Source organism: Metarhizium album (assembly GCF_000804445.1).
Source record: "Metarhizium album ARSEF 1941 chromosome Unknown scaffold_7, whole genome shotgun sequence".
Lineage (NCBI taxonomy): Eukaryota > Fungi > Ascomycota > Sordariomycetes > Hypocreales > Clavicipitaceae > Metarhizium > Metarhizium album.
The window spans coordinates 467431-491464 of NW_024467581.1; the positions used below are offsets into that span (position 1 = coordinate 467431).

The following is a 24034-nucleotide window of genomic DNA, read 5'->3' on the forward strand; positions in this document are numbered from 1 at the left end:
CCAAAAATTTGACCCCAAGACGGTCCAGCATTGTGGCTTCAGATTTTTAGACTCGGTATAAAACCGCAAATTTTTCAGGTGCTTCATGCTGGGGCAATATGCCACGTACTAGGTATTGGTTCGGAATTTAAATTATGGCTGTCTCCGGGGTAAGGCTGAAATTGGATGCCGCCATGCGGCCAAGATCAATTTGAAGAAGTGAGTCAGCCACTCAACGGGGTCCAGAGACGAAGACGGGCGCACAAAGTCGGCGTCGAGCTGTTATCGTATTGGCTGTCACGACTCAAATCTCGTACTCGGACCACATCAGAACCATTGAATTTTGCATATGGCTATTTCATCAAAGGTCCTGACTTTGTTGATCCAGCACGATGGCTACAAGTCTGCCCAATAGCGGCAACGGAATGGACGACAAGGCCAGCTTATCTTGCGGTAAGCTCGGTGAGGACGTGTGTTATCTCGCCGTTGCCCAGGCTTCCTGTGGATGCCCGATAAGCTTGGAGTGATTCATATTTGATATCTCAAGAGTCGGAAACTGTATCAACAAGCTGAGGCGCAGCAAGCTTGTTTCAGCACGGAAGCAGTAGCAGATATTGCCTACATCAGCAGCCCCACGTGGCAGTAGTTTGCATTGCCGGCGACTTCTTGGACTTGGCCGTTCTCGCTCAAATTGGAGGGGGGTGGCACAGGCGTGGAATCAGCAGACGGATTTGTTTTGCCAACCCCCCCCATACCGAACCATCTCCGTTCATCCAGTGGTGGCGGTTTGCGTGTTCCCAAGGCCCTGCTCCGTCCGCGGCGATGACGAATTGTCGACTAAACACGACAATCTGCAATGTGACCGGCAGCTCGTAAATGGTCTGGATACCCGGCGTCGCATCAGCTACCATGGCAAAAGACGGAAGAACAAAAACAAAGGAAAATAACTTTCCATGGCCTCCACGATGCCCCCGCCGCCCCCGCCGCCCCCGGATACCGGTGGGTCATTGGAGTTGGATCGGAGTCCTGTTACCCTATAACTTGGCTTCGATTACCCCATAGAATCATTTTCTTACCCTATAACAACGTAATCTGCCACAAGAGGGCCTGGTGAGGCTGGTAAAGATGTCAGGGGTGTCAACTGTGCAGGATGCATGTGCGATCGGACCAGACGCCCAACCATCAGCCACGTTGCTGAATGCTGATAGCTCGTTGATGCCGGAGGGCAAACGGTGCCGGACCCGGGCTCAGTCAGCCGGGGCTTCGTTCCGATTGTTCGGGCTGTGATGAGGTCTAGGTGCGTGGAAGCTGATGGGATTATTGATGGGAGATGTGTCTTGTCGCCTCATCTTGCTCATCCGGCCATGACGGACGCTCCTGCCCATGGTTAGGAAATAACGTCCCCCGCGCTCTTGCCCTTTTCGTCAAACGTCATGCTCCTTGCTGCGCGCGGGCTTCCGCGACTCTGTTCCCTCACATATTTTGCTTTTCTCTTCTCTGTCATTTCCTCAAGTTCGCAAACGCACCGTCCGTCATTTTACCGTCACAGCCACGTCTTATCGCACGTTTGGCCCCTTGGTGTCGTAGGTTTCTCAGGTACACGTACTGTGTGTAGTTACTCTGTACTCGCTTCTCCCTACTCCGTACGGAGCCTGAGACAGCGGACATCCTGGCCATTTCTCTGATAACAGCAAGACACACCCCCTGGCGTGCGCGTCTCCCACCGAGTCCCCAGACCAGAACCACGAACCACGACACACACATTTCTTGAAAACCCGCTGGAGCAACCACATCGTCATGCCAAGTTTCATGTCACCGATTGCCTAGCCTTCCAGCATTGGGGATCCGCCATCGGCCACCGCCCACAATGCAATAGTAGTTGGTGGCCAAGATTGATTCTTGACTTTTCCCAATTTCCCAATGGAATTTAGACGTCCCCATGGCGCCAGGGCGAATGACGAAAGAAAAGGATTAGGGCAGGCAAAATATTCCTCCGACAAACGGTCCAGAAACCAAAGACAAAAACGGTGAGCACCTGGCCAACAACTTCATCAAGGCTGTGGACTATTTTTAGGCGAGACGGATAGTGCTGCCATCAGTACACAATTTAGACAGGAAATCCTGTCCTGCGTTGCCACAAGAAGTCATCGCTTGGCCCGCGATCGCGTACAATAATAAAAACACAGCCAGCCACATATGCCTTCGCCATGTACGGCTTTTTCAATCACTGGCAACTATGGGTGCCTCTTTGTCAAGGATGTCCAGTCCAAGGAGACAAAGCAAACAAACCAGAAACAGACCGCGTCGTCGTAAAGAGCGATTAAGGCATGAAGAGAGGTGTATAGATTAATCCAACAATGGTGTTGCCTCCATCCATGGTCCATGGATTCTCCACATGGTGTGTACCTTGAGGACCACAGACTCCCTCCCTAGTCGGCTTCCGGCGGATGCTTGCCTGCCCGTATACGGATGCTGGCCGGCCCCTAGCCAAATTCTATATCAAGTCCGTCTCCCGCGACTCGGTCGTTGCTATCGGAACTGTAAGGAAACGTGCTTTATCTGAGCGGGCGTTTGTAGCATCCGTTTTGGTCTGTTTTCAGCACTTTGGCATCCTTTCAACCGGCCGTCCGTCTCTACACACAGTCTGTCAAGCAGTTCTCAGGATTGGTCTTTCCTATTAGAACTAGTCAGCCTAAAGTTCAAAATGGGTTCCCTTGGTTCTGAGCCAAGGCTTCCTTGGAACAAGACACCGTCTGTCTTGAGCCCTCAGCTTAGTCGTGTTGCCGGATGGTAGGTCTACCACGATATTGACGCTCTTGGAGGGACCAAAGGAACCAGAGAGGTCTTGCTAACACTTGTCACTCTAGCAACATTTACCTCAAGCTGGATAACCTTCAGCCAAGTGGTTCCTTCAAGTCCCGCGGAATTGGCAACCTCATGACCCGTGCCATTGCCAACAGCGCCGGCCATGTCCACTTCTACTGCTCTTCGGGCGGCAACGCTGGCCTTGCTTGTGCTACCTCGGCCGTTGCTTTGAAGCGCCCTGCCACTATTGTTATTCCATTGACAACGTCGGAGATGATGAAGAATAAGCTCCTTGATCTTGGTGTTGAAGTCCACCAAACCGGCAAGAATTTGGCTGCCGCTGATGAGTACCTCCGGACCGAACTCCTCGCCAAGGATCCCCACGGCGTCTACGTCCCGCCTTTTGATCATCCGCATGTTTGGGATGGCGCCTCTACAATCATTCCCGAACTACGAGAGCAAATGGACGAGCCCATCGATGCTATTGTCTGCAGCGTGGGCGGCGGCGGTTTGTTCAATGGTCTCATGCAAGGCATCGAGAGTTTTCCCTGGTCCGGGTCCAAACCTTGCGTTGTTGGAGTCGAAACTCTCGGAGCTGACAGTATGAATGCCTCCATCAGGGCTAACTCGCACATCACACTCCCGGAGATCACATCCATTGCCACGTCGTTGGGATGCTCGCGTATCTCTGCTGAGACGTGGAAGTGGTGTCGATACCCCAATACTCGCAGCCTCGTCGTCTCAGACGCGGATGCTGCCATTAGCTGCGTCCGGTTTGCCGACGACGCCCGCCACCTTGTTGAAGTGTCTTGTGGAGCTGCGCTCGCCACTGTATACAAGGGAGACTTGCGAGAGACCCTAGGACGTGGTCTCACTGATGTGGAATGGGCGCAGAAGAACATTGTCATCATTGTGTGCGGCGGCTCCGGCGTGACACTGGGCATCCTTGACCAGTACGTCCGTGAGTACCGAAGCAAGACCACCATCAAGGTCTAAGTGAATGAAAATGACGATATTATTTCTCTGTTCTAGACACACAAGCGTTTGGTTTTTTTTTATAATTTTTTTAACCCCAAGAGAGACGGGTATCGGCTACCTATTGATAAAGAGATTAATGCGAAAGAAATTCACAAGACGAGTAACACCCCCCTGGTTGCGTAGCCTTGAGATTCTTACACGGACAGCTACCGAGACGACATCGAGGCTCCCCCACGTGCCAGACGGTAACGAACACACTCCGCATCCGCTAGCATTGCGACGGGTTGGCGGCAATGTTGCGGATCACGGACAAGGCGGCTCACGATATCATCATGAAAGGGCAGTATGGTGTCATGCACGTATCTGCAGACGGAAAGCGACGGCTTGAAACTGGCTCAAGCTCGCTAAAATGGAAGAAGCACGAGAAGGTTGCAGAAAGTAGGAATGGGGAGTAACATGCTCGGGAGAGCACGGAACGGAAACGGGACGCACTACGTGGTGTCTGACAAGGGTTGGATACAAATCTGATCTTGGCAGCGACGACACTCGACATTCATGCACATGATTCTTGTTCGTTTCTCATATTCCCGGAGACAAAAAAGTGTGCATGATTAGGCGTTTGATGATTTGGACTGGCGGGATGGGGCATGAGGCATGGATGGCATGCAGTATATCGAGTATTGATACATAATTCGGCGGCGTAGGACAGGAATATACCACAAGACGGCACCTATGTCCATGGAAACGCCGTGGAGCATAGAAATAGACATGGAATTACTGCCACGGAGCATTCAGCTCCAAAGTATCTCAAGTTGCCACACCCCACGGGGAAATCACCTGAAGCCCACGTCCACGGACCACGGACCACAATACACATGTCCGGCGTCGGCTAGCAACCGACCACAGCCCACGGCAACGCTCGTGGCCTCGTCGCGTGACGACCGTTCCCGCCAGCGCACCACGTCGGGCGGTAACACGGAAGACGCTGCAAGTTCCACGGTTCACAAGCCTAGGGCGCCCGCTGTTGCCGCGGCGGTGGATTCCGGCAATCTAATCTAGTGTTTTGCAAGCGCGTGAACAGGGGCCGAGGGGGAGCCGCGCGCGCTGCTGGGCAAAGGGAAAAGGTATTCCCACACCTGCCTGGGACCGTGCTGAAGAGGTGCGACTTCACCGCCGGCGGCCGGCGGCGGGCTTGTTCCTGCCCATCTTCGCCTCCTTGATGCCCTTTCTCTCCTCGACGAACTCGCTCATGATCTGCTGCAGGTCGGGGTTCTTGCGTGCCAGGAGGAGCACATCCTCTGTCGTGATGTTGGGCCGCGAGGCGTGGTTGGCGAAGCTCTCGAGGTCGATGGCGATGTTTTCTGCGCGGGCGTCAGGCCGCCTGCGCCTTGGGGATGGACTAGAGCCCGGCTCTGGGGCGGAGGGCCTTACCAATCTGTGTCCAGACCATTTCTGTCAACGCGCCGATGAACTGGGGCGTTGCGTTGCGGTTTCGTCGGAGGCATTCTTCGTCGACGATTTGGCCGACTGCGTACCAGAGGGCTGATTTGAGGCGCTGGCGGGGGAGGGTTAGCTGTTGGATGGGATGGGATGGACGGTAGGTCACGAGGTTTGGCGGGAGCGTACCTCGCGCTCGTCGGTGTCGTCGTCGGGCGAGGCCATGGCTGTGAACTTGTGAGGTGGTGAGATTGCCAACTGGTGCTTTTGCGTGAGGTGCCTGCGTTGAGGGAGGTGGACTTGTCGAGCGAGGTAAGGTTTTGTGGGGCCGCGTTTGGGCGAGAGTTCGTTGGAGACAGTACGGAGTATGCAAGCTTGTATGTGGGAATCGTGTGTTTAGGTGAGCGCTTCATTTGAGTATATCAGCGAGAGACGAGACCTTGCTCAAGAGTCATGCCCGGCCAAGTGTCGCTGACGGGTCATGGGACAGCGTATACCTCACTCGCCGCTGCACCAACGTGCTAGGTTCTTTCTTCGAATGTCAGTGATGAACGAGCTTATTGTGTGACGCGTTTATTTTATTCCTTCACGTTGGATGCATTCGAGCCGTGGTCGAAGTGACTCCCTCAAGGACTGCCCCAACCATGTTCCTTGGAATTGCTGCCAAATGCAACCGTCTTCACGCCGTCCGGACCGGCCATCTGCAGCAGACAATTGCTACAAAGGCATCCAGCATGGTACAAGCTTACTTTCAAAGAAAAGCGACCGTGGTCACTCATTCTCCTTGCTATCCGCATCTATCAGCTACATCCACTGGCCCGATTGGCTCCCAATTTGCCCTTGAAGATTCCATCGGGGATCACAAGGGAAAGATGCCGGCCCACCACCCCGTCGGACATGCAAAAATGCTCTGTCAAGGTCCGAGTTGTCATAATGTCATCGAAACGCCGGCGCTAAAATGCAAAGCATGAATAGAAATATTTCCATTTCGAGAGACTGCCACCTTGCCAAAACAGAGAACAAAAACGAAAAACTTGCTCCAGTGAGTCGTTTACTCGCCCAAGGCCATCCCGGCCAGGCCTCGTTGTGGCAGGGTCCAAGGTTTGGCGCAAATCATCTATAAATGGCCTAATTAGCGTGCTGGTTTGCCTGTGGCAAGTCTGAAGCGCAAACGTACCTCGCCCTCGCTGTATGCCACAAAGTACACAATCATTCCTATGAGGTAGTAAATTGCAGGGTTGGTAGACTGGTACATTAAAATGGAGGCGAGTGCCGTCAGCGGCAGGACTGCAAGTCGAAATTCTAGTGACCTATGAAGACTTGAGCCGGCGACAAAGCTCAATGGCCACTCCAATGCAAGCATTGCCAGCCCCAATATGAGGTTGATTGTTTGCAAAATCGGGATGGGTTTGACAGCAGGGTCTAGGGCCTTGGTGATGAAATCCCAAAATACCTTGGGCCAGATAAACCCTTCAATGGCGGCGCCAACTTGATCTGAACAATCAATGTCAGTAAATATTGGTTCATGATGAAGAATAAGTTGTCACAACATACAAACTGCGGCGGTCATGATGATAAGGCGGGCCAAGTGGTTCTTGATAAGTCTGCCCATGGTGCCAAGGTAATTAACCCAAACATCCACTTCTGTTCCTGTCTCTTTCTGATCTATATCCCAGATCCCCTGCCCTGCGATAAACGTCGCGAACTTTGGAGACCTCGTAAATCGCTTGTTGATCGTCTTATGTGAACACGCCCGAGTAGCCAGGGGTAAATGAACTGAAATTGCCGTGAAGCCTCTAATTTTTCTCTTGTAGGTAAGTAGTACAGTTGGCGTGAGCCGATTAAGAGGGAGCTAGAGGGCACAAAGAAACTGCTGGTAGCCAGACCGGCACAGATTCGAGATGAATGAAAGATTGTAGTTGAATGAAAGACTGGATATTAGGTAGTTCTCGACAGGCCCAGACTGGTCGAGGAAACCGGAGGCGAAAACGGAAGACGACGAGTTATGTCCAAGCAGGATCCAATAAGCTTGACAACCCAGTCGGTAACGGGCCTAGCAAAGCGTCGGAGGGCTACAGCCAGTGCCGAAGATGGCGAGGCCAACCCAAGCCCGCGTATCAGATACTGATTGCTGGCGAAACAGGCACAGTATGGGAAGACGCCAATTTGGTGGTAAATGGCGAGAATGTGATGGAGTCCGTTGTTTCTTGACAGCAGGCATTCGTGCGGCACTAACCTCTTGCAACCAGGCTGGGGTGCACGACAAGGAACTGTACAAATTGAGATGAAGTGGCAGAAGAGGTTGAGCCGAGCCTGAGCCTTCTGTTCTGAACCGGAGACGATTTGGCGGCGCTGCTTGATCTGCAGTTTTGGTGACAGCCTCGCATGTGGCACAGCCGACTGTCGACCTCTATCTATCTGAAGCTGAGAGGATTACACGATGATCTCATCCGTAGTCGTGGCGGTAGAAGTGTAAGGCCTGGTTCTCCTCCGCGTGGGCGAAGGGGCGTTTGAAGCTGTGTTTATCAGACGAGGCGTCGTCGGAGACCTGAATCAAGGAGGAGCGCAGTTGGGAGGGGAAAGAATCAAGGAGGCCCATACTGAAGCCTCCGTGGACGGAAGCTAGATTTAAAATATGGAAAATACAGCATGGTCTGGCATGACATCTGCAGCTTCGCATGGCCACGGCCCTTGCAGAGTCTACTGGTGTGACCGCCGGGATTGGCGCCGGTAGACTACTCCGTGCGTGCATACTAGACGAGCACAAATGGCGTGAATGCCCGACGATGAGCGTGAGGAGAACCTGGAAAGCCGCTGGTTGCCAAGAGTCCCAAGACAAAGGCGACGGCACAAGTTGGAACAGCATGGGTATCCGTGGGAAAAAAGAGGGCGATACTGAGGTACCGGGACTTCAGCCAAGAATAGACTGTTGGACCATTTGGGAGGGGGGCCAGTCCACAAGTCGCTGGCCGGAGGCATTGAGGAAAGGGTACGGAGTACTCGGCACGGAGAAGCAACAGTGACTTGGAAGCGGTACAGAGTCGAATTGGCCGGTCCCGCGTTGCATATTGCAGAGCCATGCCGTCGTGGACTCGTGGCCGTGTCTTGCTTGGATGGTGGATGGCGATGGGCGATGGGCGATGGGCGATGGTGAGACGGAAAAAGTTAACCGGTGGTGTGGCTCGAGGTGATTAGAGAAACATGGGCGGTTACACGTTGGACGAGAGCCAATGAGCACCCTTGCCGCCGGGACGGACAAGGGTCGCGCCTCGAGGGCCGCACCTTCCCTGCAGGACGCCGGCCAGCCTCAACCGATTCCAACACCAACCAACCACCATTTTTGTCTGCTCGTCATCAACCCCGGTCGCGGAACCCATCGTCTTTCCAACCCTCCGCCCGTCCCAAGTCGACATCGTGTGAAGCGGCCGCTGGTCTGCATTTTCTTGGCTGCTGAGTTGTCGGTCGGTCAAAAATGTCGAACCAGAGCGGCAAACTACATGGGACAAACAAGTCGATCGGTGCTGCGGAGCACTCGGTACGACCAATGACCACTTCCAGCATCTATTTGCGTGGGTCAGCTACTCCGTACCGAGACGGGGTCCCTTTCATCTTGTCTTAGCACAAACGAATTGGCCCTTTTGTACTCCGTAAGGGCCACTATTATTCAGTTATGTACTTTATTTGGATTACCATCTGTTGCTTATTGTTCTCATCATCATGGTCTATACATAGGCATGACAGTGGCGGGTCTCGTACGACTTGTGCGACGTCTAGGCTCCATCGTGAAGCACATGGTGTCTGAGGTGCTCGTCAACCTGCGGAGGAGTACGGAGTACGGAGTACGTGCACTACACCTCACCACACAAACACTCTGCAACCACTTCCAACCATCACCAGGCCCCACAGTATACAATCAGTGGGTGAAGCCAAGAAGGACATAAACAAAAGCACCAACTATTACCGCGTTTAGCCAACCCGACAGCTGCGTCCCTTGTCACCGCTCGTGCCATGCCACGGTCACACGTCTGCGAGAAATCCATGCTCCATATCAAAGTCCCGACAATACGGTGAACGCACCACCCATTCCATTGGTATCTCCTCTGCGGAAAAGTCCTTATGGAGCTGGTAGCTTGTAGGCTCTAAACGCTCGACTCCGACTGCTGGTTTTCGATCTTCCTCCCGCGTGCGCCTTCTATTCTGATGACGTCGACGCGTTGGTACTCAGGGTCGCCAACTCGTTGTTTTCGCCCCTCTTGGATTACGATGAAGCGTGAAATCAATTACGATAAGCCGGTCTCATTACGCCGTGTCGAATGGGCATCTCTTTTGCACCTACCGCCAATGGAATGCACGGCAAAAGGCGTATGGAAACCTGAAAGCGATGGCGGCATGGCCTCCGCTTCAAAAGTCGACTGCCAACTTGGACTAGGTGGTAGTCGTCTTTCTGTGCATTCCCGCAGCCACAGTCCAAGTCAGAATGACACGCGGGGTGACATGGCGTCCTCACATCTAACGACATTGAAAATGTCATGTTGCAACCTCTGGAGCCAAGAAACGCATCTAGTGAGAAAAACTTGGACGTCCCATCCTTGGTTTTATAAAGCCTTCTGCGTCCGCCCAAAAGGCGACCCGAACCAATGGACCCCAGTACCCCAGCCCAGTCCATGCGGATCTATTGTGTACCTTCATCACTCTCCGGCGGCTCTGAGACGTCGCTGATTGGGAGCGGTCGTTATGGTGGCACTCGCGAGCTAAAGGTGCAGCCAATCAAATCCAACATCACCGTACCTCTTGCATTGAGACCGACTTGGACGATGGCTGCTCATCGAGCGTAAGGGGGCCCGAATCTGCATATTCTCATCCCTCTCGTTCTGCTGGCTCAATCCTGCTCGGCTAGACCCTTTTTCAGAAGGACTTGGAGACACGAAAACATGCCGAAGCTATACTTCGTACAATAATCCGTTTACTTGGGCTGCAAACTCGCTGGTGTGCTTCTCACACTACTAATTCTTTTCTCCTGCAGAAAATAGGGACTCATAAGTTGGGTGGGACACGCCGATGTGTCTGCCGTGGTGAGCTTCCTTTCTTCGCCCCCGACCACTCCATATTTCACTCCTCTTTTAGGCTGAGATTGGGTAACACCCGACCTTGAGATGCCGGGATGGCCTGTCCGACGTGCATACATAGTTGTCTCTACGGAGTACTGTTGGAAACTGCGACTTGCTATTTTGGTCAGAGCCATGGCCAAATACCAATAATGGGGCATAAAAAATCATATCAACGGAGGATTATGTACGGCTCATCACCACGGTAATGGCGGCTCGGCTCCAGCTCAGCGAGATTAAGCAAAAACTTAACCAACTCATTCTGAAATTTACACCGCAGTGTGTTACTAAGTCTGATCAATCCTCGCTTGGGCCCCGGGCTGGCTGACGACGCACGGGAAGAGTTGAGGAACATGGCACTATGCGAACAGAGGTAGGAGCTGAAGATGAGCGCTTCTTGTGTGCCCTGGCATTTGTTTCATGTTGTTGGCCAGGCTTCCTCGATCAAAGATTTCATGAGGCCTATACGGATTTCTTGTGAAACCGGTCCATTTGCGCCACGAAGCGCGCGGCTGCCGCCTGAACTGCGACCATTACTCAGTTGTTGGCTATCTCAGTTTCATACATAAGGCTGCGCGGCTAAGCGCCGTGGAAATGGCTCCAAAAAACATATTGATTCGATAGCCATGGCGTATCTGAGGTCTACCTCAGCCTTGTGTGCCCTCTGTTCGGCCACCAGGGGCACAAGGCACTGTACTCGATGATGTATCGAGTGTGTCCCACGGCCTTCTCCCTATCCGAACTTCGGACCGCCGGTGAAGTATGTAATCATTCTGCGGCCATCAGCGACGCCCAACCGCTCACAGATGATCTGTTGCCCTTCCTGGCTCTGCACCATGTTGGCCAAGTCCCTCAAATGACTGACGGACCCTAATAGAGCATCTACCCGTTCCACTGATGGAGGAAATCCTGAAACGCAATGGCGTAAAAGGTCCCTCTGGGCCTCATGACTGCTGATTTGGGCGCATCCGTTCATGCCAGTAATGCTCGGCTTTCTTAATGCATCAAGATGAGTAACGAGCCGGTCAGCGCGGGATATGGGCATAGCCGAGATGCTTTCATATTCAAGCATTCTGGATTTATTAGAGTGGCTCCTACAATCACCGCTGCCGCAAGTACGTACCGCAGTTGAAATCTCATGAATGAAGACATGGCACTGTGCCCTTGCATCAGAAATACGACAGCTCTCTTGCCGGTTCTATCTCTGGAAAGCTGGTCGATCCTGAGCATTGTGTCGTCAGTACATGCTTTCTCTGCCGAGGTGAGAATCATCCGACAGGTAGACGAGTGACTGGCTGAGTGTTGGATTGCGAATTCAATGTCATGTTTAAGAAGCCTCGTTTCTGAAGGTTGTCAGTGCACCAGACCCCGGTGACTTGGTTGGACCTTTGCAAGATGTTACCTCTCCATTTCGAGGGACACTTGGCAAAGAGGGTGAGTGCCGGAGACCACTCAGGGCATTGACGAAGTGATGAGCTGAACATGACTAGGTGCTTTTGACGAAGATGCCAAAGCAAGTAGTGCGCAAGAGGCAAGTTTGCCAGTCAATACTAGTCAAGTTCTTTATGTGATGCATCGGAGATAGAGGGGAGGTTTTCATTTCTTGGAGAGGAGACGTTCAAATGCGACTCCATGGTGGAAGGAGCTGTCTGCTTCTTGCCTTTTGTCGCCCATCTAACCATCGATCCGGCCTGCTGCCCTGTGCCCAATTACTTGCTCTCATGAGAATAGAAGTGGCGTTCTCTGAGGATTTCTAAATGGTCTATGTATACATTGATTTAGAAGATGCGACAGCACAAAAGTTTGAAAATAAAAGTCCCATATGCCAATGTGTAAATCCGTATGGTGTGCAAAACTCCACCCATGGTATGTGTAATTCGCTCGCGGACCTTCGTGGACAAAAAAAAAAAAAAAAAAAAAAAAAAAAAGGGGAAAAGGAAAAAAGGGGGGAAAAAAAAGAAAGAAGACAAATTGCAAGGCGCTCCTCGTCGCTTTCTCCCCAATGCCGAAATTGAACATGACTTCAAGGCTGCAATGTCGGTAACAAAGGCTCCTTCGTCTTGGCATCTTTCAAGGCCCTCAACGCCTCCTCCAAGGCCTCAAACCTTTGTCTCTGCTTCTCCTCCGCATCCGCCAGCTCCTCTTCTCTCCTCCTCAGCGCCTCCACCCTCTCACTCAAATCGTCAATTCGCTGCTTGTTCACGTCTGGTTTCTGCAGCGCCTTCCACGACTCGTACATGATCAATCCGCCGGCGACACTGAGAATGAACGCATCGCCGATCACGTCTGCGAACAGGTCGACTGCCTTTCCCTCGGGCAGGGGTCGAAATTTCCTTTTCCAAACGTTTTGGAACGTGAGCCTGGGGTATTTTGCTGCTGGCTGGGGCGAGGAGGGGGTGGCAGACTTGGCCGCCTCGTCGCGTTTGTGTTGCTCCTCGGTCTTGACCGTGGGTGCTTCGGCTCGCTCTTTGGCGCGGCGCTCTGCCTCGGGGTCCCGGAGGAGGGCGACGGACATGCGCATGTTTAGTTGGTGGATGTGCTGGCCGTACTTTGCGGCGAATGTGCGAAATCGTGGGTGGTTGTGGGCTCGGGCTTTGATTCGGTTCTGGCCGCGGGTCGGAGTCAGTACGACGCGGTGTTGCGGCTAATTTTCTTTGGCGGGCTCTGAAATTGACAGTGACGGATTGGGTCGCCGGCTTACCGCGCCATATTTGGAGATGTGCCGCACGAAGAGAGATGCGAGCTTGAATAGAGGTAGAGGCACCATGGTTGTCGCGACCGAGGTTGGGCTTCAGCACCGGGAGAAAGGAAAAACCTCGGTGGGAGGCGTATGCCAAACCACGCAGCGTCGGGGTCGAGGAGAAAGAAGTCTCTGGCTGATGTGAGGCAGTTTTCCGGGCTCCATCCGACTGCGGGAATGGACAGCGTCAGCGAGTGAGGTTGTCGCAACTTCAAGCGGACTGATGACTGAAGCAACGATGTCGAGGTTCCGCAGTCCTCCGTGGGTTGCGTGCTGAGCTGCTGGCGCCGCCACTAACGTTGCATCATCCGTCAATTATTCAGGGGGCCACGGAAACACTCGGGCACCTGGCCAAACCTCTTGGGGCTTCCACTGGTGCTTCTAGTGGCTCTGGATGTCAATTGCTGTCCGCTTCAAGAGCCTAACCAGACTCGGCCCGGCTTGTGGGACCCTTCACCGCCAGATTGGGACTGGCGTGGGTGTGGCAGCCACTACAAACAGCTCAAGGTGGCCTTCTACAGCACTCTAATTGGCCGGAGGATCGATTTAGACGATGGACCGTAGTGACTTTGGTTCCCCGGCAACCGCCAGACACGGTCAAAGTACACAAACCCGCCCCCAGCAATGGGAAAGAGACCTGTTCCTAGTCTCATTTTCCGAGTTCGTGGACTGCCATGCCACTCTTGCACCCACATCGACAATTGAGCATTGCTAACCGTCTTTCTTTTGGCATCTCGACGGGCCCTCGCCAATACTTCATCGTCGGCTCACTGTGGCTTTGCTTCATCGCGAATGCTATACGCGCTTGAACTGAATGTGAGCACCAGATCCCTTGCTTTTACTATCCTACTTACTACCCGCATGCGTCTACGCCGGCTTTGGTATATCTGGTGCTATTGCACTTCCAGGACGCTGCACTGGCCATGATTCATTGCCAATTAAATCATGTTCAACAGTATTTCTCACTCGTCCATCTCAATCCAGGCTCCCGTTGGTGATTCTGGTCAACGAATCCTCCACTTTTAACGCCCTCCCCTGCGCATCGATATTTTGATATATCCCACGGCAATCTACTCCGTACTTAGCAGCCATGGCCCACAGGTTGGCTGCGGCCAAAGGCAGCGTCGATGTCGAGGCTCTGTCTCCCAGAGATGCCAATGCCCAACGATTGCCCAAAGCGGCCGAAAACAAAGTCAAGACCGCAGCGCAGCTTCGAGCTGCCAAGGACAAGGAGCATCCTCCGCCGCCCCCTCCCGAAGTCTTCGAGCCACGTAGTTCCGAATACCCTGACGGGGCGACGTATCAAGTTGGCAAGTTATTGGGAAAGGGGGGCTTCGCCCTTGCCTACAGCAGTCTACACGTGGCAACCAAGCAAAAGTATGCCTTGAAGATTGTGAAGAGCAAAATGCCTCCCAAGATGGAGCAAAAGGCAAGTGGTTGTTTGCCCGCACATGAAGCCTTGCCGGGACATGTCTGTCTAACGACCCCCTTGTTCAGTTTCAAACCGAGCTCCAAATACACTCCAAAATGAAGCACAAGAACATCGTGCAATTCTTCCGAGCTTTTCCCTTCAACAACTGCACATATCTTGTGCTGGAGCAGTGTAATAACGGCTCACTCATGGACATGGTCAAGCGCCGCAAGGGACTCACCGAGCCCGAGGTCCGTTTCTACTCGGTTCAGATTACTGGCGCAATCAAGTACATGCACGCCAAAGGCATCATTCACCGTGACTTGAAGATGGGCAATATCTTCCTGGATTCTCACATGAATGCCAAGATTGGCGACTTTGGCTTGGCCGCCCTGGTGGTTACCGGCAGGGACATGCAGACCATTCGTCGAACCACACTTTGCGGGACCCCAAACTACATTGCCCCTGAGATTTTGGAAAAGGGGAAGAAAGGCCACGATCACATGGTCGATATCTGGAGCTTGGGGATCATCATGTACGAATGCTTGAAGAACGGGACTCCCCTTGCCCGCGATACATGTCACTGACTGCAAACAGGTTCGCCATGCTTACCTCAAAGCCCCCGTTCCAATCTTCAACCACGGATGAGATTTATCGCCGAGCCAGAGAGAGAGATTACGAGTGGCCAACAGGCGAATCGAACCAGAAATTCATAAGCCAGGAGGCCAAGGATCTGGTTGCCACCATGCTGGAGGACGCCGACCGCCGCCCCGAGCCAGATGATATCATACTGCACACATTTTTCACCTCTGGCTACATGCCCACCGACATCGACATGAGTTACCGACTCCGAGAATTGCCGCCCGAGCGGGAGGAGTTTTATGTCACCCGGATGAGCAGCGCCATGCAAAATACTTCCCATCGCAATCTGAAACAAATGTGCATAGAGAGCGGGATTGGCCCTTGGTCCGACGTAAACGTCATTCACTCGCAAGTTTGGAAAGAAATGGCCCAGGAAGAAAAGGCCGGCCTGACGCCAACGATTCCTCTAGCTGACAATTTGGTTTATCGACCATTTGACGACTGGCTCAAAGAGCACGTGCCTCAGCGAAGTAAACTTTCACATTCCGTTGGACCTCACACCGCGCAGCCAGTCGCGGTTTCCGAAGAGCCGCACAACACCGCGCAAAAGGCTCCTCTAGGATTGCCGAGACAGCCTCCTCAGAGTTTCGCTGCCCAGCAACGTGCACAAAACCGACCTGCTGCAACCTCCTCAACAGCCAAATCGAATCCTCCTGTGGACCCTGCCCTGACGGCCAGCCAAAGTATACGAGGAGCATCACGGCGAGAGGCCGTTCAAGGGGCGGCCTCGAAAGTATCCTCGGGAGGCACGCTCAAGACGATGCGAAGCTCGGCCCGCACAGTCTTGCCAGCAGCGCGGTCAGCTCCGAGCCTCCAAGTAGCCGAGCGAGCAGCTACTATGACATGTGCCCCCGCGCAACCACTTCAAAGATCAAATTCACAGTCAATTCGGCCGACGACTCTCTTCGCCCCATCCGAGAAGACTGCGGCAATCGTGGGCTCAAAGCCCGACGTTGTTCTGGAACGATTGAAAAAGTTACAAGCGGAACTAGAGCGATCATTGAATTCCCGTACAATGGCAGTCATTTCCTCCAAATCTGTCACACCTCCCCATCCTCACGTGGTTGTCAAGTGGGTTGACTATACCAACAAATTTGGTCTTGGCTATATTTTGAACGACGGCAGTGTCGGTTGCGTACTCAGGGATATTCCCACAACAGAAGGCAGCAAAACAGCTATGCTCCCTCCTGCCGGCGTTTTCATACGAGGTGCTGAGAAACACATTCTGCGTCGGGAAGATGAATCATACTTTGACAGGAGCCAACCGGTTCCCATGACAGAGGCAATCAAGTTCTTTGAGAACAATGGTGAGAGCGGCCTATCTGAGGTGAATGTTTCGCCCGAGCAGTTTAGGGTGTCCATCAGCGAAGATGGCACAGCTGGCAAGATGAACCCTGGTAAGGATGTCTACCAGCACCGCAAGCGCGAGAGAATTATTCTCTGGAAAAAGTTTGCCAACTACATGATTGCCTATGGCCGAGACGAAAACCTTGGGGCTGAGGAGACGGAGGGGCAAGGCGTCATGTCACCAGGGGCAAAAGGCACAACGGCAGAGCTGGTGACGTTTTACCAGAGATTTGGAGACGTCGGTTGTTGGGTGTTCTGTGACGGACATCTTCAGTTCAACTTCCCCGATCACACCAAGATCGTGCTTGATGCTACCGGAACCTGGTGCCACTTCTGGCATCTCCCACAAGACGCCGCCGAAAGACTAGCATCGACAGGCACAATCGGGGCAGCCGCTCTAGACGACCGCGCAACGCTCTCGTACCCTCTGCAGACCCTGCTCAACTTCCAGATCAAGTCATCTACCCGCTCGGCCAGCACTCGCAAACGACCTGAGATTGACCCTGAGGTCCGAGGAATTCCCGCCGCAAACGACTTCCGCCGCAAGATTGAGTTCATCAAGAATGTGGTCAAGGAATGGGTTGCCAACGGTGGCCTCGGAAACAGTTCCATGAGCCGAGAGTCGCGCCTGCGATGGACCGGTTTCAGAGAACTGGTCAACACAACGATTCCTCAGAAACACGTCTGGGTGACGATTGGCGCTCGCTGGGGCGACCGGCGCTTGTCAACGCTCGTCGACCCCCGGAAGCCCTGGGAATTGGGCGAAGAAGACGCCGAGGGCCCCAGGAAGTAACCGGCCTCGTGGCCCAACTGAATGAAGGAGAAGGGGGCCCGCCATCTGCCTCTGTGTGTTTTGTAATGGCCAACAGCGTGAGGCTTCGGGCGGTGGTGCTTTTTTTGGAGGACGGGGGAGGTTGCTTTCTCGACACATGTCTGGGCTGATTCTACTTCGCCACCTTTACAGATTTTTTCTTTTTTTGGCTGCAGCGAGCTTGGCCGGCGTTGACAAGTCACTTTTGTACGGCGTACCGGGGACACGAGACGATCAATAATGACCCTGTGCTTTTGTGCGTGTCGTTTTCTTCATGTTTCTGCGCGTGGCCTGCACGCTGCGTTTGAAACCGTGTGGTCTGGAAAGCTCGAGGATGGCATGGCGAGGACCCGAGGGTCGAGTTTTGAGATGTCTGATTCGTACCCCCCTTAATGATTATTGCGTTTGTAGGTGACGCTGCATACTGTGAGAGAAGCCGGGACGACGGAGCACCACCGTCCGCCGTGTGAGACGTGGCCTGGACTCTGGCCGTTTTTGCTTCGGCAGCCTCGGTCCACGACAGCAAGTGTGGCGTGCAATCCGGTCAGTCAGTCCAAGGCCAGGATGAGACGACGATGGCATTACGCGGGCCCGCCTCATGCCCGTCTGTCTACACGCATACAAACAAGTCTTGCTGAACGAAGCGCGCCCCGACCCGTCCGCGCGAGCGACGGACGAGGGCGCAATCACAGAGTAAAAGAAAAAGGACGAGAATTAAAGAAATTAAAACACGTGCCGCAGTCCATCGCTTCGGGCACGCCCGGTCATTTGAAGAAAAAGCAACTGGTACTCCGTAGTCTTGTTCGTACAGGATCAACCCCCGGCCGTACCGTAGAAAAACTCCACGTAGCGATACAAGGTCTTTTTACCCAAAACCAACGTGAACCCCCCCCCCCCCCCTTCTATTTATTACGCGTCAGAGTAGTAGCCATCGGCTTGGGAGTGGGTGGGAGCAACGGCCCAGCCGCCCGGGGCGCCGACCACGTTCTCCGCAGAGCCAAAGTAGGCGGACTTGGCGCGCTTTTCGCGCTCAAACTCGGCCCACCGCTTCATGGTGATTTTGCTGCTGTCAAACTCGCCCTCGTATTCGATGCCGCCCTTCTTGACCTTGTCTCCTGCCGTCTTACGCGTGTCGCCCCAGGAGAAGTCGTCAAACTTCCAAAAGGCATATGTCGGGAGAACAAAGTTCCAGATGGGCAGGGAGACCAGGTATATCAGCATCCAGACGACGTAGGACCACGAGTGGGCTGTGACGAGGATGAGAAGGCCGGGAAGGCCTAGAATAAGAGCGAGCAATACTAGCGGGATGATTTGCGGGGGCGAGTGGATGATGGATGTGATGACTGCAGTAACGTTAGCCCTGGGTTTTTTGCTTCCCATCACGAAAAAGGAGGGCTCAGAGTCGTTCATGTGGCATCGCGATGCGGCTTGTCACTTACCAACATAAAAGGTGAAGGCGATGGCGGCCGGTAGCACCAGCGTGCCGACCAGTTCAATGAAAACGACAAACTGCATGCTGAAGCAGAACGTGCCGCACAGGTCGCGAACCAGAACAAGCTCCATGAGGTTGTGAATGGTCGAGTTGATCCAGCGACGCCGCTGGGAGAGTAAGACCATGAACTTGTCGGGTACTGTTGTCTTGCAAACAGCCTGGGGCACAAACACCTGCTTTCGCTTGGGGAACGTGCGCAGCATCAGAGTCGTCAAGTAACGATCCTCCCCAAGCAGGTACAGATTTTTCTCGTGCAACGTTTCGACCACGTTTTCAGAGTAGTGCTCCACGACGTCGGGGTTGGCGAGAATAGGCACCCAGTAGTTCTGCCCACCCTTGGGGGCCTTGATGCGGTACATGCAGAAACAGCCGGGCAAGCAGGTGACACCGCCAAAGACGGACTCAAACGACTTGGCCAGGTGGTGGGAGATGAAGTACTCAAACACCTGGATGGCAGTGACCCAGCTGTCTCGCTTGTTGGCAATCTTGGTCTCACCACACAGACCCATGATCTCGGGATCCTTAACCATGGCAGATACCATGTGTGTCAAGCTGTCGGGGAACACCTTGGTATCAGCATCGACCATGAGCACTATTTCATAGTAGTCGGGCGAGATACCAGTGACCTTCCACAGACCGTTGAACATTTCGTACTCGAGTTCTGTCATTCGCTCGTCAAACATGACCTTTTGGAGAAAGGACATGAGAATGATTTGACTGTCTCGCTTGCCACGGTTGCCAGGCTTGGCATTGTCAGCCTCGTCAGGGGTACCGCACTTGACAATCAGCATCATGGGCACGCGCTGCTGCTTCTCGACAGGGATACGGCTCTTGCTGCCGTAGTCGTAGAAGCCGCAATAGACCTTGGCCATGTTGTGACGTTTTGAGCCGCTGGCAACGGCCACGTAGGAGAATGACTCAACCATGTCGGGAGGAGTCGAATGGTCCCTCATCATGCCCAAGCAGACATCCGGAGTAGAGACGGCTTCGCCCTTGCCCTTGATGATGCCGTCACATATGACCACAATCGCCTTGTGGCTGTTTGGGTAGTCGGTCATGGCAATGGAGTCGAGGGTCGTCCGAATACCCTCTTCACCTTCCGAATAGGCCGTAACCAGGCACATAGTGTGGGCCAGGGGGAATCCAAATGGCATCCAGTCGGATGGTGGCTGGGGAACGACTGAGTCGTGGATGAATCCAGCGGGACCGGGGCCGTCAGAGGGACTGGCAGTACTGGTATACGGATCGGAGCGTAAGAAGCTGGCACGGCTGTCGTTGCCTTGTCTATAGATGGAGTTGGGGTTGAGCAGAGTGCTTCCGGGTCCTCGACTAGACATGGTGGTGGGGAGGCGTCTGGCTCCCGTTGCACGATCAGATCCGTAGACGGCAGAGAATCGAGACGTTGTGGGCAGGAAGGACGAGACTCGCTTGCTAGCTCTATCAGAACCCATGGTTGAGCTACCGACATCGCCCGGTAACCGAGCTGGTGCACGGTAAATATCCTCCGACCAGTCCTCAATCTGCTTGGCGCGCTTTCTGCGATCGGAAGTCTGCGACGTCTTTGCGGCGGCGTATTTGCGGCTGATAAACCACTGGAAAATCAGGGCCAAGACAAAACGGGTTCCGACAACGGACAGAATCAGAATAAGAGCGCAGTAAAGCACAACTTTGGAAGCGATGCAACCGACAGTCTCGGTGTCAACGAATCCGACTCGGGTGATCTCCTCAAGGCATTGAGCAATTTTCTTATCGCCGGGGGACTGGAACATTCGGGTGACATCGCGACCACGAATGGCCTTGTTGACTGCGTTGTCTTGGTCTCGCAAGACCTTGAATCGATCGGGGACGCTGATCTGACTCTCGTTGAACCAGTTGAGTAGGTTAAGGTCCAGCACGCTACCAGAATAGACGACGAGGTTGCGGGAGCTATTGCGAATATCGTCCCAGGTGAAGTAAACGTCGGCGGCTCCCTTCAGGCCCACGTAAAAGGCGTTTCGGGCATTGGCGCTGGTGTGACAGGCATAGCCCAAATAGTACGGGTCGGTGAAGTTGGGACGGCTGGACCCGTCTTGGTTGAACGTTGTGCAGGGAAAGTACCAGGCCAGCTCATTGTTGGAATTGGTTGGAACGTCGGAATCCTGAGCCTTGTTGATGAGGCCCTTGCAGTGGCCGTTGACGTTTTGGAAGAGAAAACTGCCATCCTGTCCCGAATGCTTCTCAGGCAAGTCGAATAAAACGTTAGCGCCCGTACCATCTTGTCGGAGAGGAATGCCTTCAGCCGGAGGATGATGCGAGGTAGACAGGTCGTACGCGACACCATGAAAGATCATGTAGCCACCCGTCACCTTGTTGACCCTCAATCGCTCGGGAGGTGCACTACACACAGTAGCGGTGAAACCAAAGGTGAGAAAACCAACGATGGCCATGATGGCGAGGATGATGCTGATGAGTCCCATTTTCTCTCGCCAGGCTCGGCGCTGAGCCTTTGTGGGCTTGCCGCAGCACTTCAATATGAAGTCGGGGCACCAAAATGTCACGATAGCGCAGTAAACGTTCCAAGCACTCAGAGGTCTAATCTGTTCGGGCACGGCAGCGTTCTTACGCGACTTTCTATGCCTACTCTCTTTGGTGATCTTGCCCGACTTTTGGCGGTGCGTGCGCGACTTGACGCGAACGTTGCCCTTCTCTTGGTCACCGCCGCTGGCCTTTGGGCTATGTTGGTCACGCGGCGGAGAGCTATCGGCAAAGCTTCCGTGAGTTTGGGAGCCTCCCGATCGCTCGGTTGAGTCATCGACATTTTCCAAGATGGGGTCGTTGCCGGTCGACGAGGGCATGGTCTCCATGTTGGCCGCATGCTTGTGATAATGGTAGTTTCTGTGGTCCTTGCCAATCCTGTTGCGCTCTGGCCGAATCAGACTCCTTTTGCGACTGAAAGGTTGGCCTGAGCCGTGCGGCGGAGGAGAGGTTGCAGGATACGTCGGTGACAGAGGAAGTGTCTCTGTATTGGCGTTAGGGTTCGGAATAGTCTCGGCGTAGGAGGACACGGATTTCCCATGTTCATGTCTTGCTCTTGGCACAGGTTGAAAGCCCGTCTCTATGTCACTGGGGCGATGGCGTCGAGAAGGCGAATTTCTATAGAGGTTCCGATGTTCGTAGACCGGGCTACCGCCCGGTCGCTCGGGAAGAGACATGCTTCTGAAGCGCAAGTGTCAGTATACAATAATCGAAACAGCGCGAACTGCGCGATGTTCATAGTGTTCGATCACGGGCAAGGGTATAGATTCGCATCGCTTCTTTGAATAAAACCACGGTGTACAGCGGTGCCGAAGTCATATACTAGGTCCTTGGTCCCCTAGAAACGGAACCCAAACTGGTTCATCAACTTTGACGGGACTCGTATTCGCCCGATGCGTCACGACCCTCAGTCAGAAAGGGGTCGGTCGGCGAGAGGACAGCCAGTTTCCGCGCAAGACACAATCCCGGAGGATCCAAAGACAACAACCAGTATCATGAACGTCAAGCAGGCGCGTACGTACCAAGCTAGCTCACTTCACCGAGGCCAAGACCCCTTGGAGAGGCGTATGTCAGGCGGACAGCAGCTTCAACAACGCTCATCAACAAATGGCATCTAGGCAGGAGCCAGAAATGTGCGTTCACGCAAAGGAGAAAGATACAAAAGAACCAAACTCCGTGTTCGAGCGTCTGTAGCCAAGTCGGTTTCACAAGAGTGCAAGCTTGTCCCGTCAAGCTCCAAGTCGCAACAACGGCGCAGCAATTCGGATCCGCTGAGGGGGCGGTGATGTCCGTTTCCCCGTTTCCCCCCAAAAAAAAGAAAAGAAAAGAAAACACACAAAACGAGAGAATGGCTCGTGGGGCGCAGAGAGGACGAAGGAGAGAGAAGAGAGGACGCTGAGAAAGTGAGGAAGAGCGTCCGTCCCGGGGGAGCAGGACGAAGGCCGTGTGTTGTTTGTCTCCTCGGTGTCTCCTTGGCGCCGGTACCGAGCAGTCAGTCCCCCGAATAAATCAGAATAACGAGTGACGAGCGATGACCCGGGGGGCGGAGCGGAGGTTGTGGTGGCGAGGCGGTGCGTTGCCGTGGCCAGAGGAGACTGAGAAAGTTTATCGAGCGGACAGGAGCAGGGAGCCGGGAGCCAGGAGCCAGGAGCAGGGAGTTGAGCAGCGAGGGACGATCAATGATGGACGACGAGGGATGGAGACCAGACCAGTTGACACCTGCCTGTGACCTGAGCAGTCGATCCTGGACCCTCGCCAGGCGGGGCCTGGTGCAGGGCGGGCCGGTAGTGACCACTGAGGGCCCCTGACTGGCTGGCGCCGGTGCTGGTGCAATTGCTGGCGACGGGCCACTGCGCCAGTCAGTTGTTGGCTCCCAAGTACCTGGACCTGGTAGTTGCTCCGTCAGGCCCTACTCATCACGCCAGGGATACATACATCATTGCAAGCTAGAGGTCGTCGGCACCGGCGTTGCCGTGCCATGGTCCAAAATGTTTCGGCCGCAATGCCACGACGACATTGCTTGAAAATATCCAAATTCTACCTCAGGTCTGGCTCGGAGACTGCAGGGACCAGCCGCCCCAAAGTACACGTTCGCGTTCTTGGAGGTGGTGCCGCCACGGGGCTGCGCTGACAGCCGCTAACAGAGGCTACCTCGCGCCTACATGTATTGCCGAGCGAGTACTCCGTACCTCGACGCTAACTCAGAATGCCAAAGACACCTCTCCCTGTTCCTCACCCCCTGGCTTCGCTCCCACTCAGTCCCCGTTGTCCGGCCGACGATGGCGTGGCCCCTCCATCCACGGCCAGTTTTCTGTGGCGTTGGCGAATACGGGTACGGGACGTCGAGATGCGCGCTTGGCGTTTACCTTTCCTCGCCATGGGTCACTACAGGAGTGTTACTAGTACCGGTTTGCAGTTATCAACCGCCCCCAGCAGCTCGGTATGGCCCGGATCATACATAGACCTCTCCAGCGCGCTATACCCGAGCATCGCGGACTCGGCCGTGTCTGCTTGCTCGAGCTGTGACATCAAGGCAGAGAGCGGTTGTCACTTTGAGTTGCTAGCAGTAGCTGGCATGTGTTGAATGTCCAAAACAACTTGGTGATGACTTGCCTGCGTGGTCCATCCATGGCAGTATAGTACTCCTGTGCTTCAAGTCAGACATGTGCTTGCCTACTTGTCATGCCGGTCAATGTCCTTGAGTGCTGGCTGGCAGATCACTCAGTGCCCTTTTTATTTTGCCGAACTCTTCTAAATTTTGCAGAGCCTCGAG

General features: G+C 54.0%; 7 protein-coding genes across 7 annotated transcripts; 2 read left to right on the forward strand and 5 right to left on the reverse strand.

Moving 5' to 3' along the window:
* Positions 1-2683: 2683 nt before the first annotated feature.
* Positions 2684-3780, forward strand: MAM_03608 (serine family amino acid catabolism- protein; the record flags this gene model as incomplete). Its single annotated transcript, XM_040822407.1, has 2 exons — positions 2684-2769; positions 2847-3780. 2 exons carry the CDS (start codon positions 2684-2686, stop codon positions 3778-3780), a joined length of 1020 nt encoding a protein of 339 aa, XP_040679550.1.
* A 1149-nt stretch (positions 3781-4929) lies between these two features.
* Positions 4930-5424, reverse strand: MAM_03609 (Histone-fold protein; the record flags this gene model as incomplete). Its single annotated transcript, XM_040822408.1, has 3 exons — positions 4930-5123; positions 5194-5317; positions 5389-5424. The coding sequence occupies 3 exons, from the start codon at positions 5422-5424 to the stop codon at positions 4930-4932; spliced, it is 354 nt and encodes a 117-aa protein (XP_040679551.1).
* An 826-nt stretch (positions 5425-6250) lies between these two features.
* MAM_03610 (PRO41 protein) lies at positions 6251-6811 on the reverse strand (the record flags this gene model as incomplete). The annotated part of the gene is made up of 3 exons (XM_040822409.1): positions 6251-6316; positions 6377-6693; positions 6754-6811. 3 exons carry the CDS (start codon positions 6809-6811, stop codon positions 6251-6253), a joined length of 441 nt encoding a protein of 146 aa, XP_040679552.1.
* A 4226-nt stretch (positions 6812-11037) lies between these two features.
* On the reverse strand, positions 11038-11534 carry MAM_03611 (uncharacterized protein; the record flags this gene model as incomplete). The annotated part of the gene is made up of 2 exons (XM_040822410.1): positions 11038-11377; positions 11428-11534. 2 exons carry the CDS (start codon positions 11532-11534, stop codon positions 11038-11040), a joined length of 447 nt encoding a protein of 148 aa, XP_040679553.1.
* Positions 11535-12327: 793 nt separating this feature from the next.
* MAM_03612 (OPA3 domain protein) lies at positions 12328-13071 on the reverse strand (the record flags this gene model as incomplete). Its single annotated transcript, XM_040822411.1, has 2 exons — positions 12328-12909; positions 13006-13071. The coding sequence occupies 2 exons, from the start codon at positions 13069-13071 to the stop codon at positions 12328-12330; spliced, it is 648 nt and encodes a 215-aa protein (XP_040679554.1).
* Positions 13072-14134: 1063 nt separating this feature from the next.
* On the forward strand, positions 14135-17237 carry MAM_03613 (cell cycle serine/threonine-protein kinase CDC5/MSD2; the record flags this gene model as incomplete). The annotated part of the gene is made up of 3 exons (XM_040822412.1): positions 14135-14515; positions 14542-14990; positions 15053-17237. 3 exons carry the CDS (start codon positions 14135-14137, stop codon positions 17235-17237), a joined length of 3015 nt encoding a protein of 1004 aa, XP_040679555.1.
* A 927-nt stretch (positions 17238-18164) lies between these two features.
* Positions 18165-21938, reverse strand: MAM_03614 (chitin synthase 4; the record flags this gene model as incomplete). Its single annotated transcript, XM_040822413.1, has 2 exons — positions 18165-18598; positions 18695-21938. The coding sequence occupies 2 exons, from the start codon at positions 21936-21938 to the stop codon at positions 18165-18167; spliced, it is 3678 nt and encodes a 1225-aa protein (XP_040679556.1).
* Positions 21939-24034: the final 2096 nt, after the last annotated feature.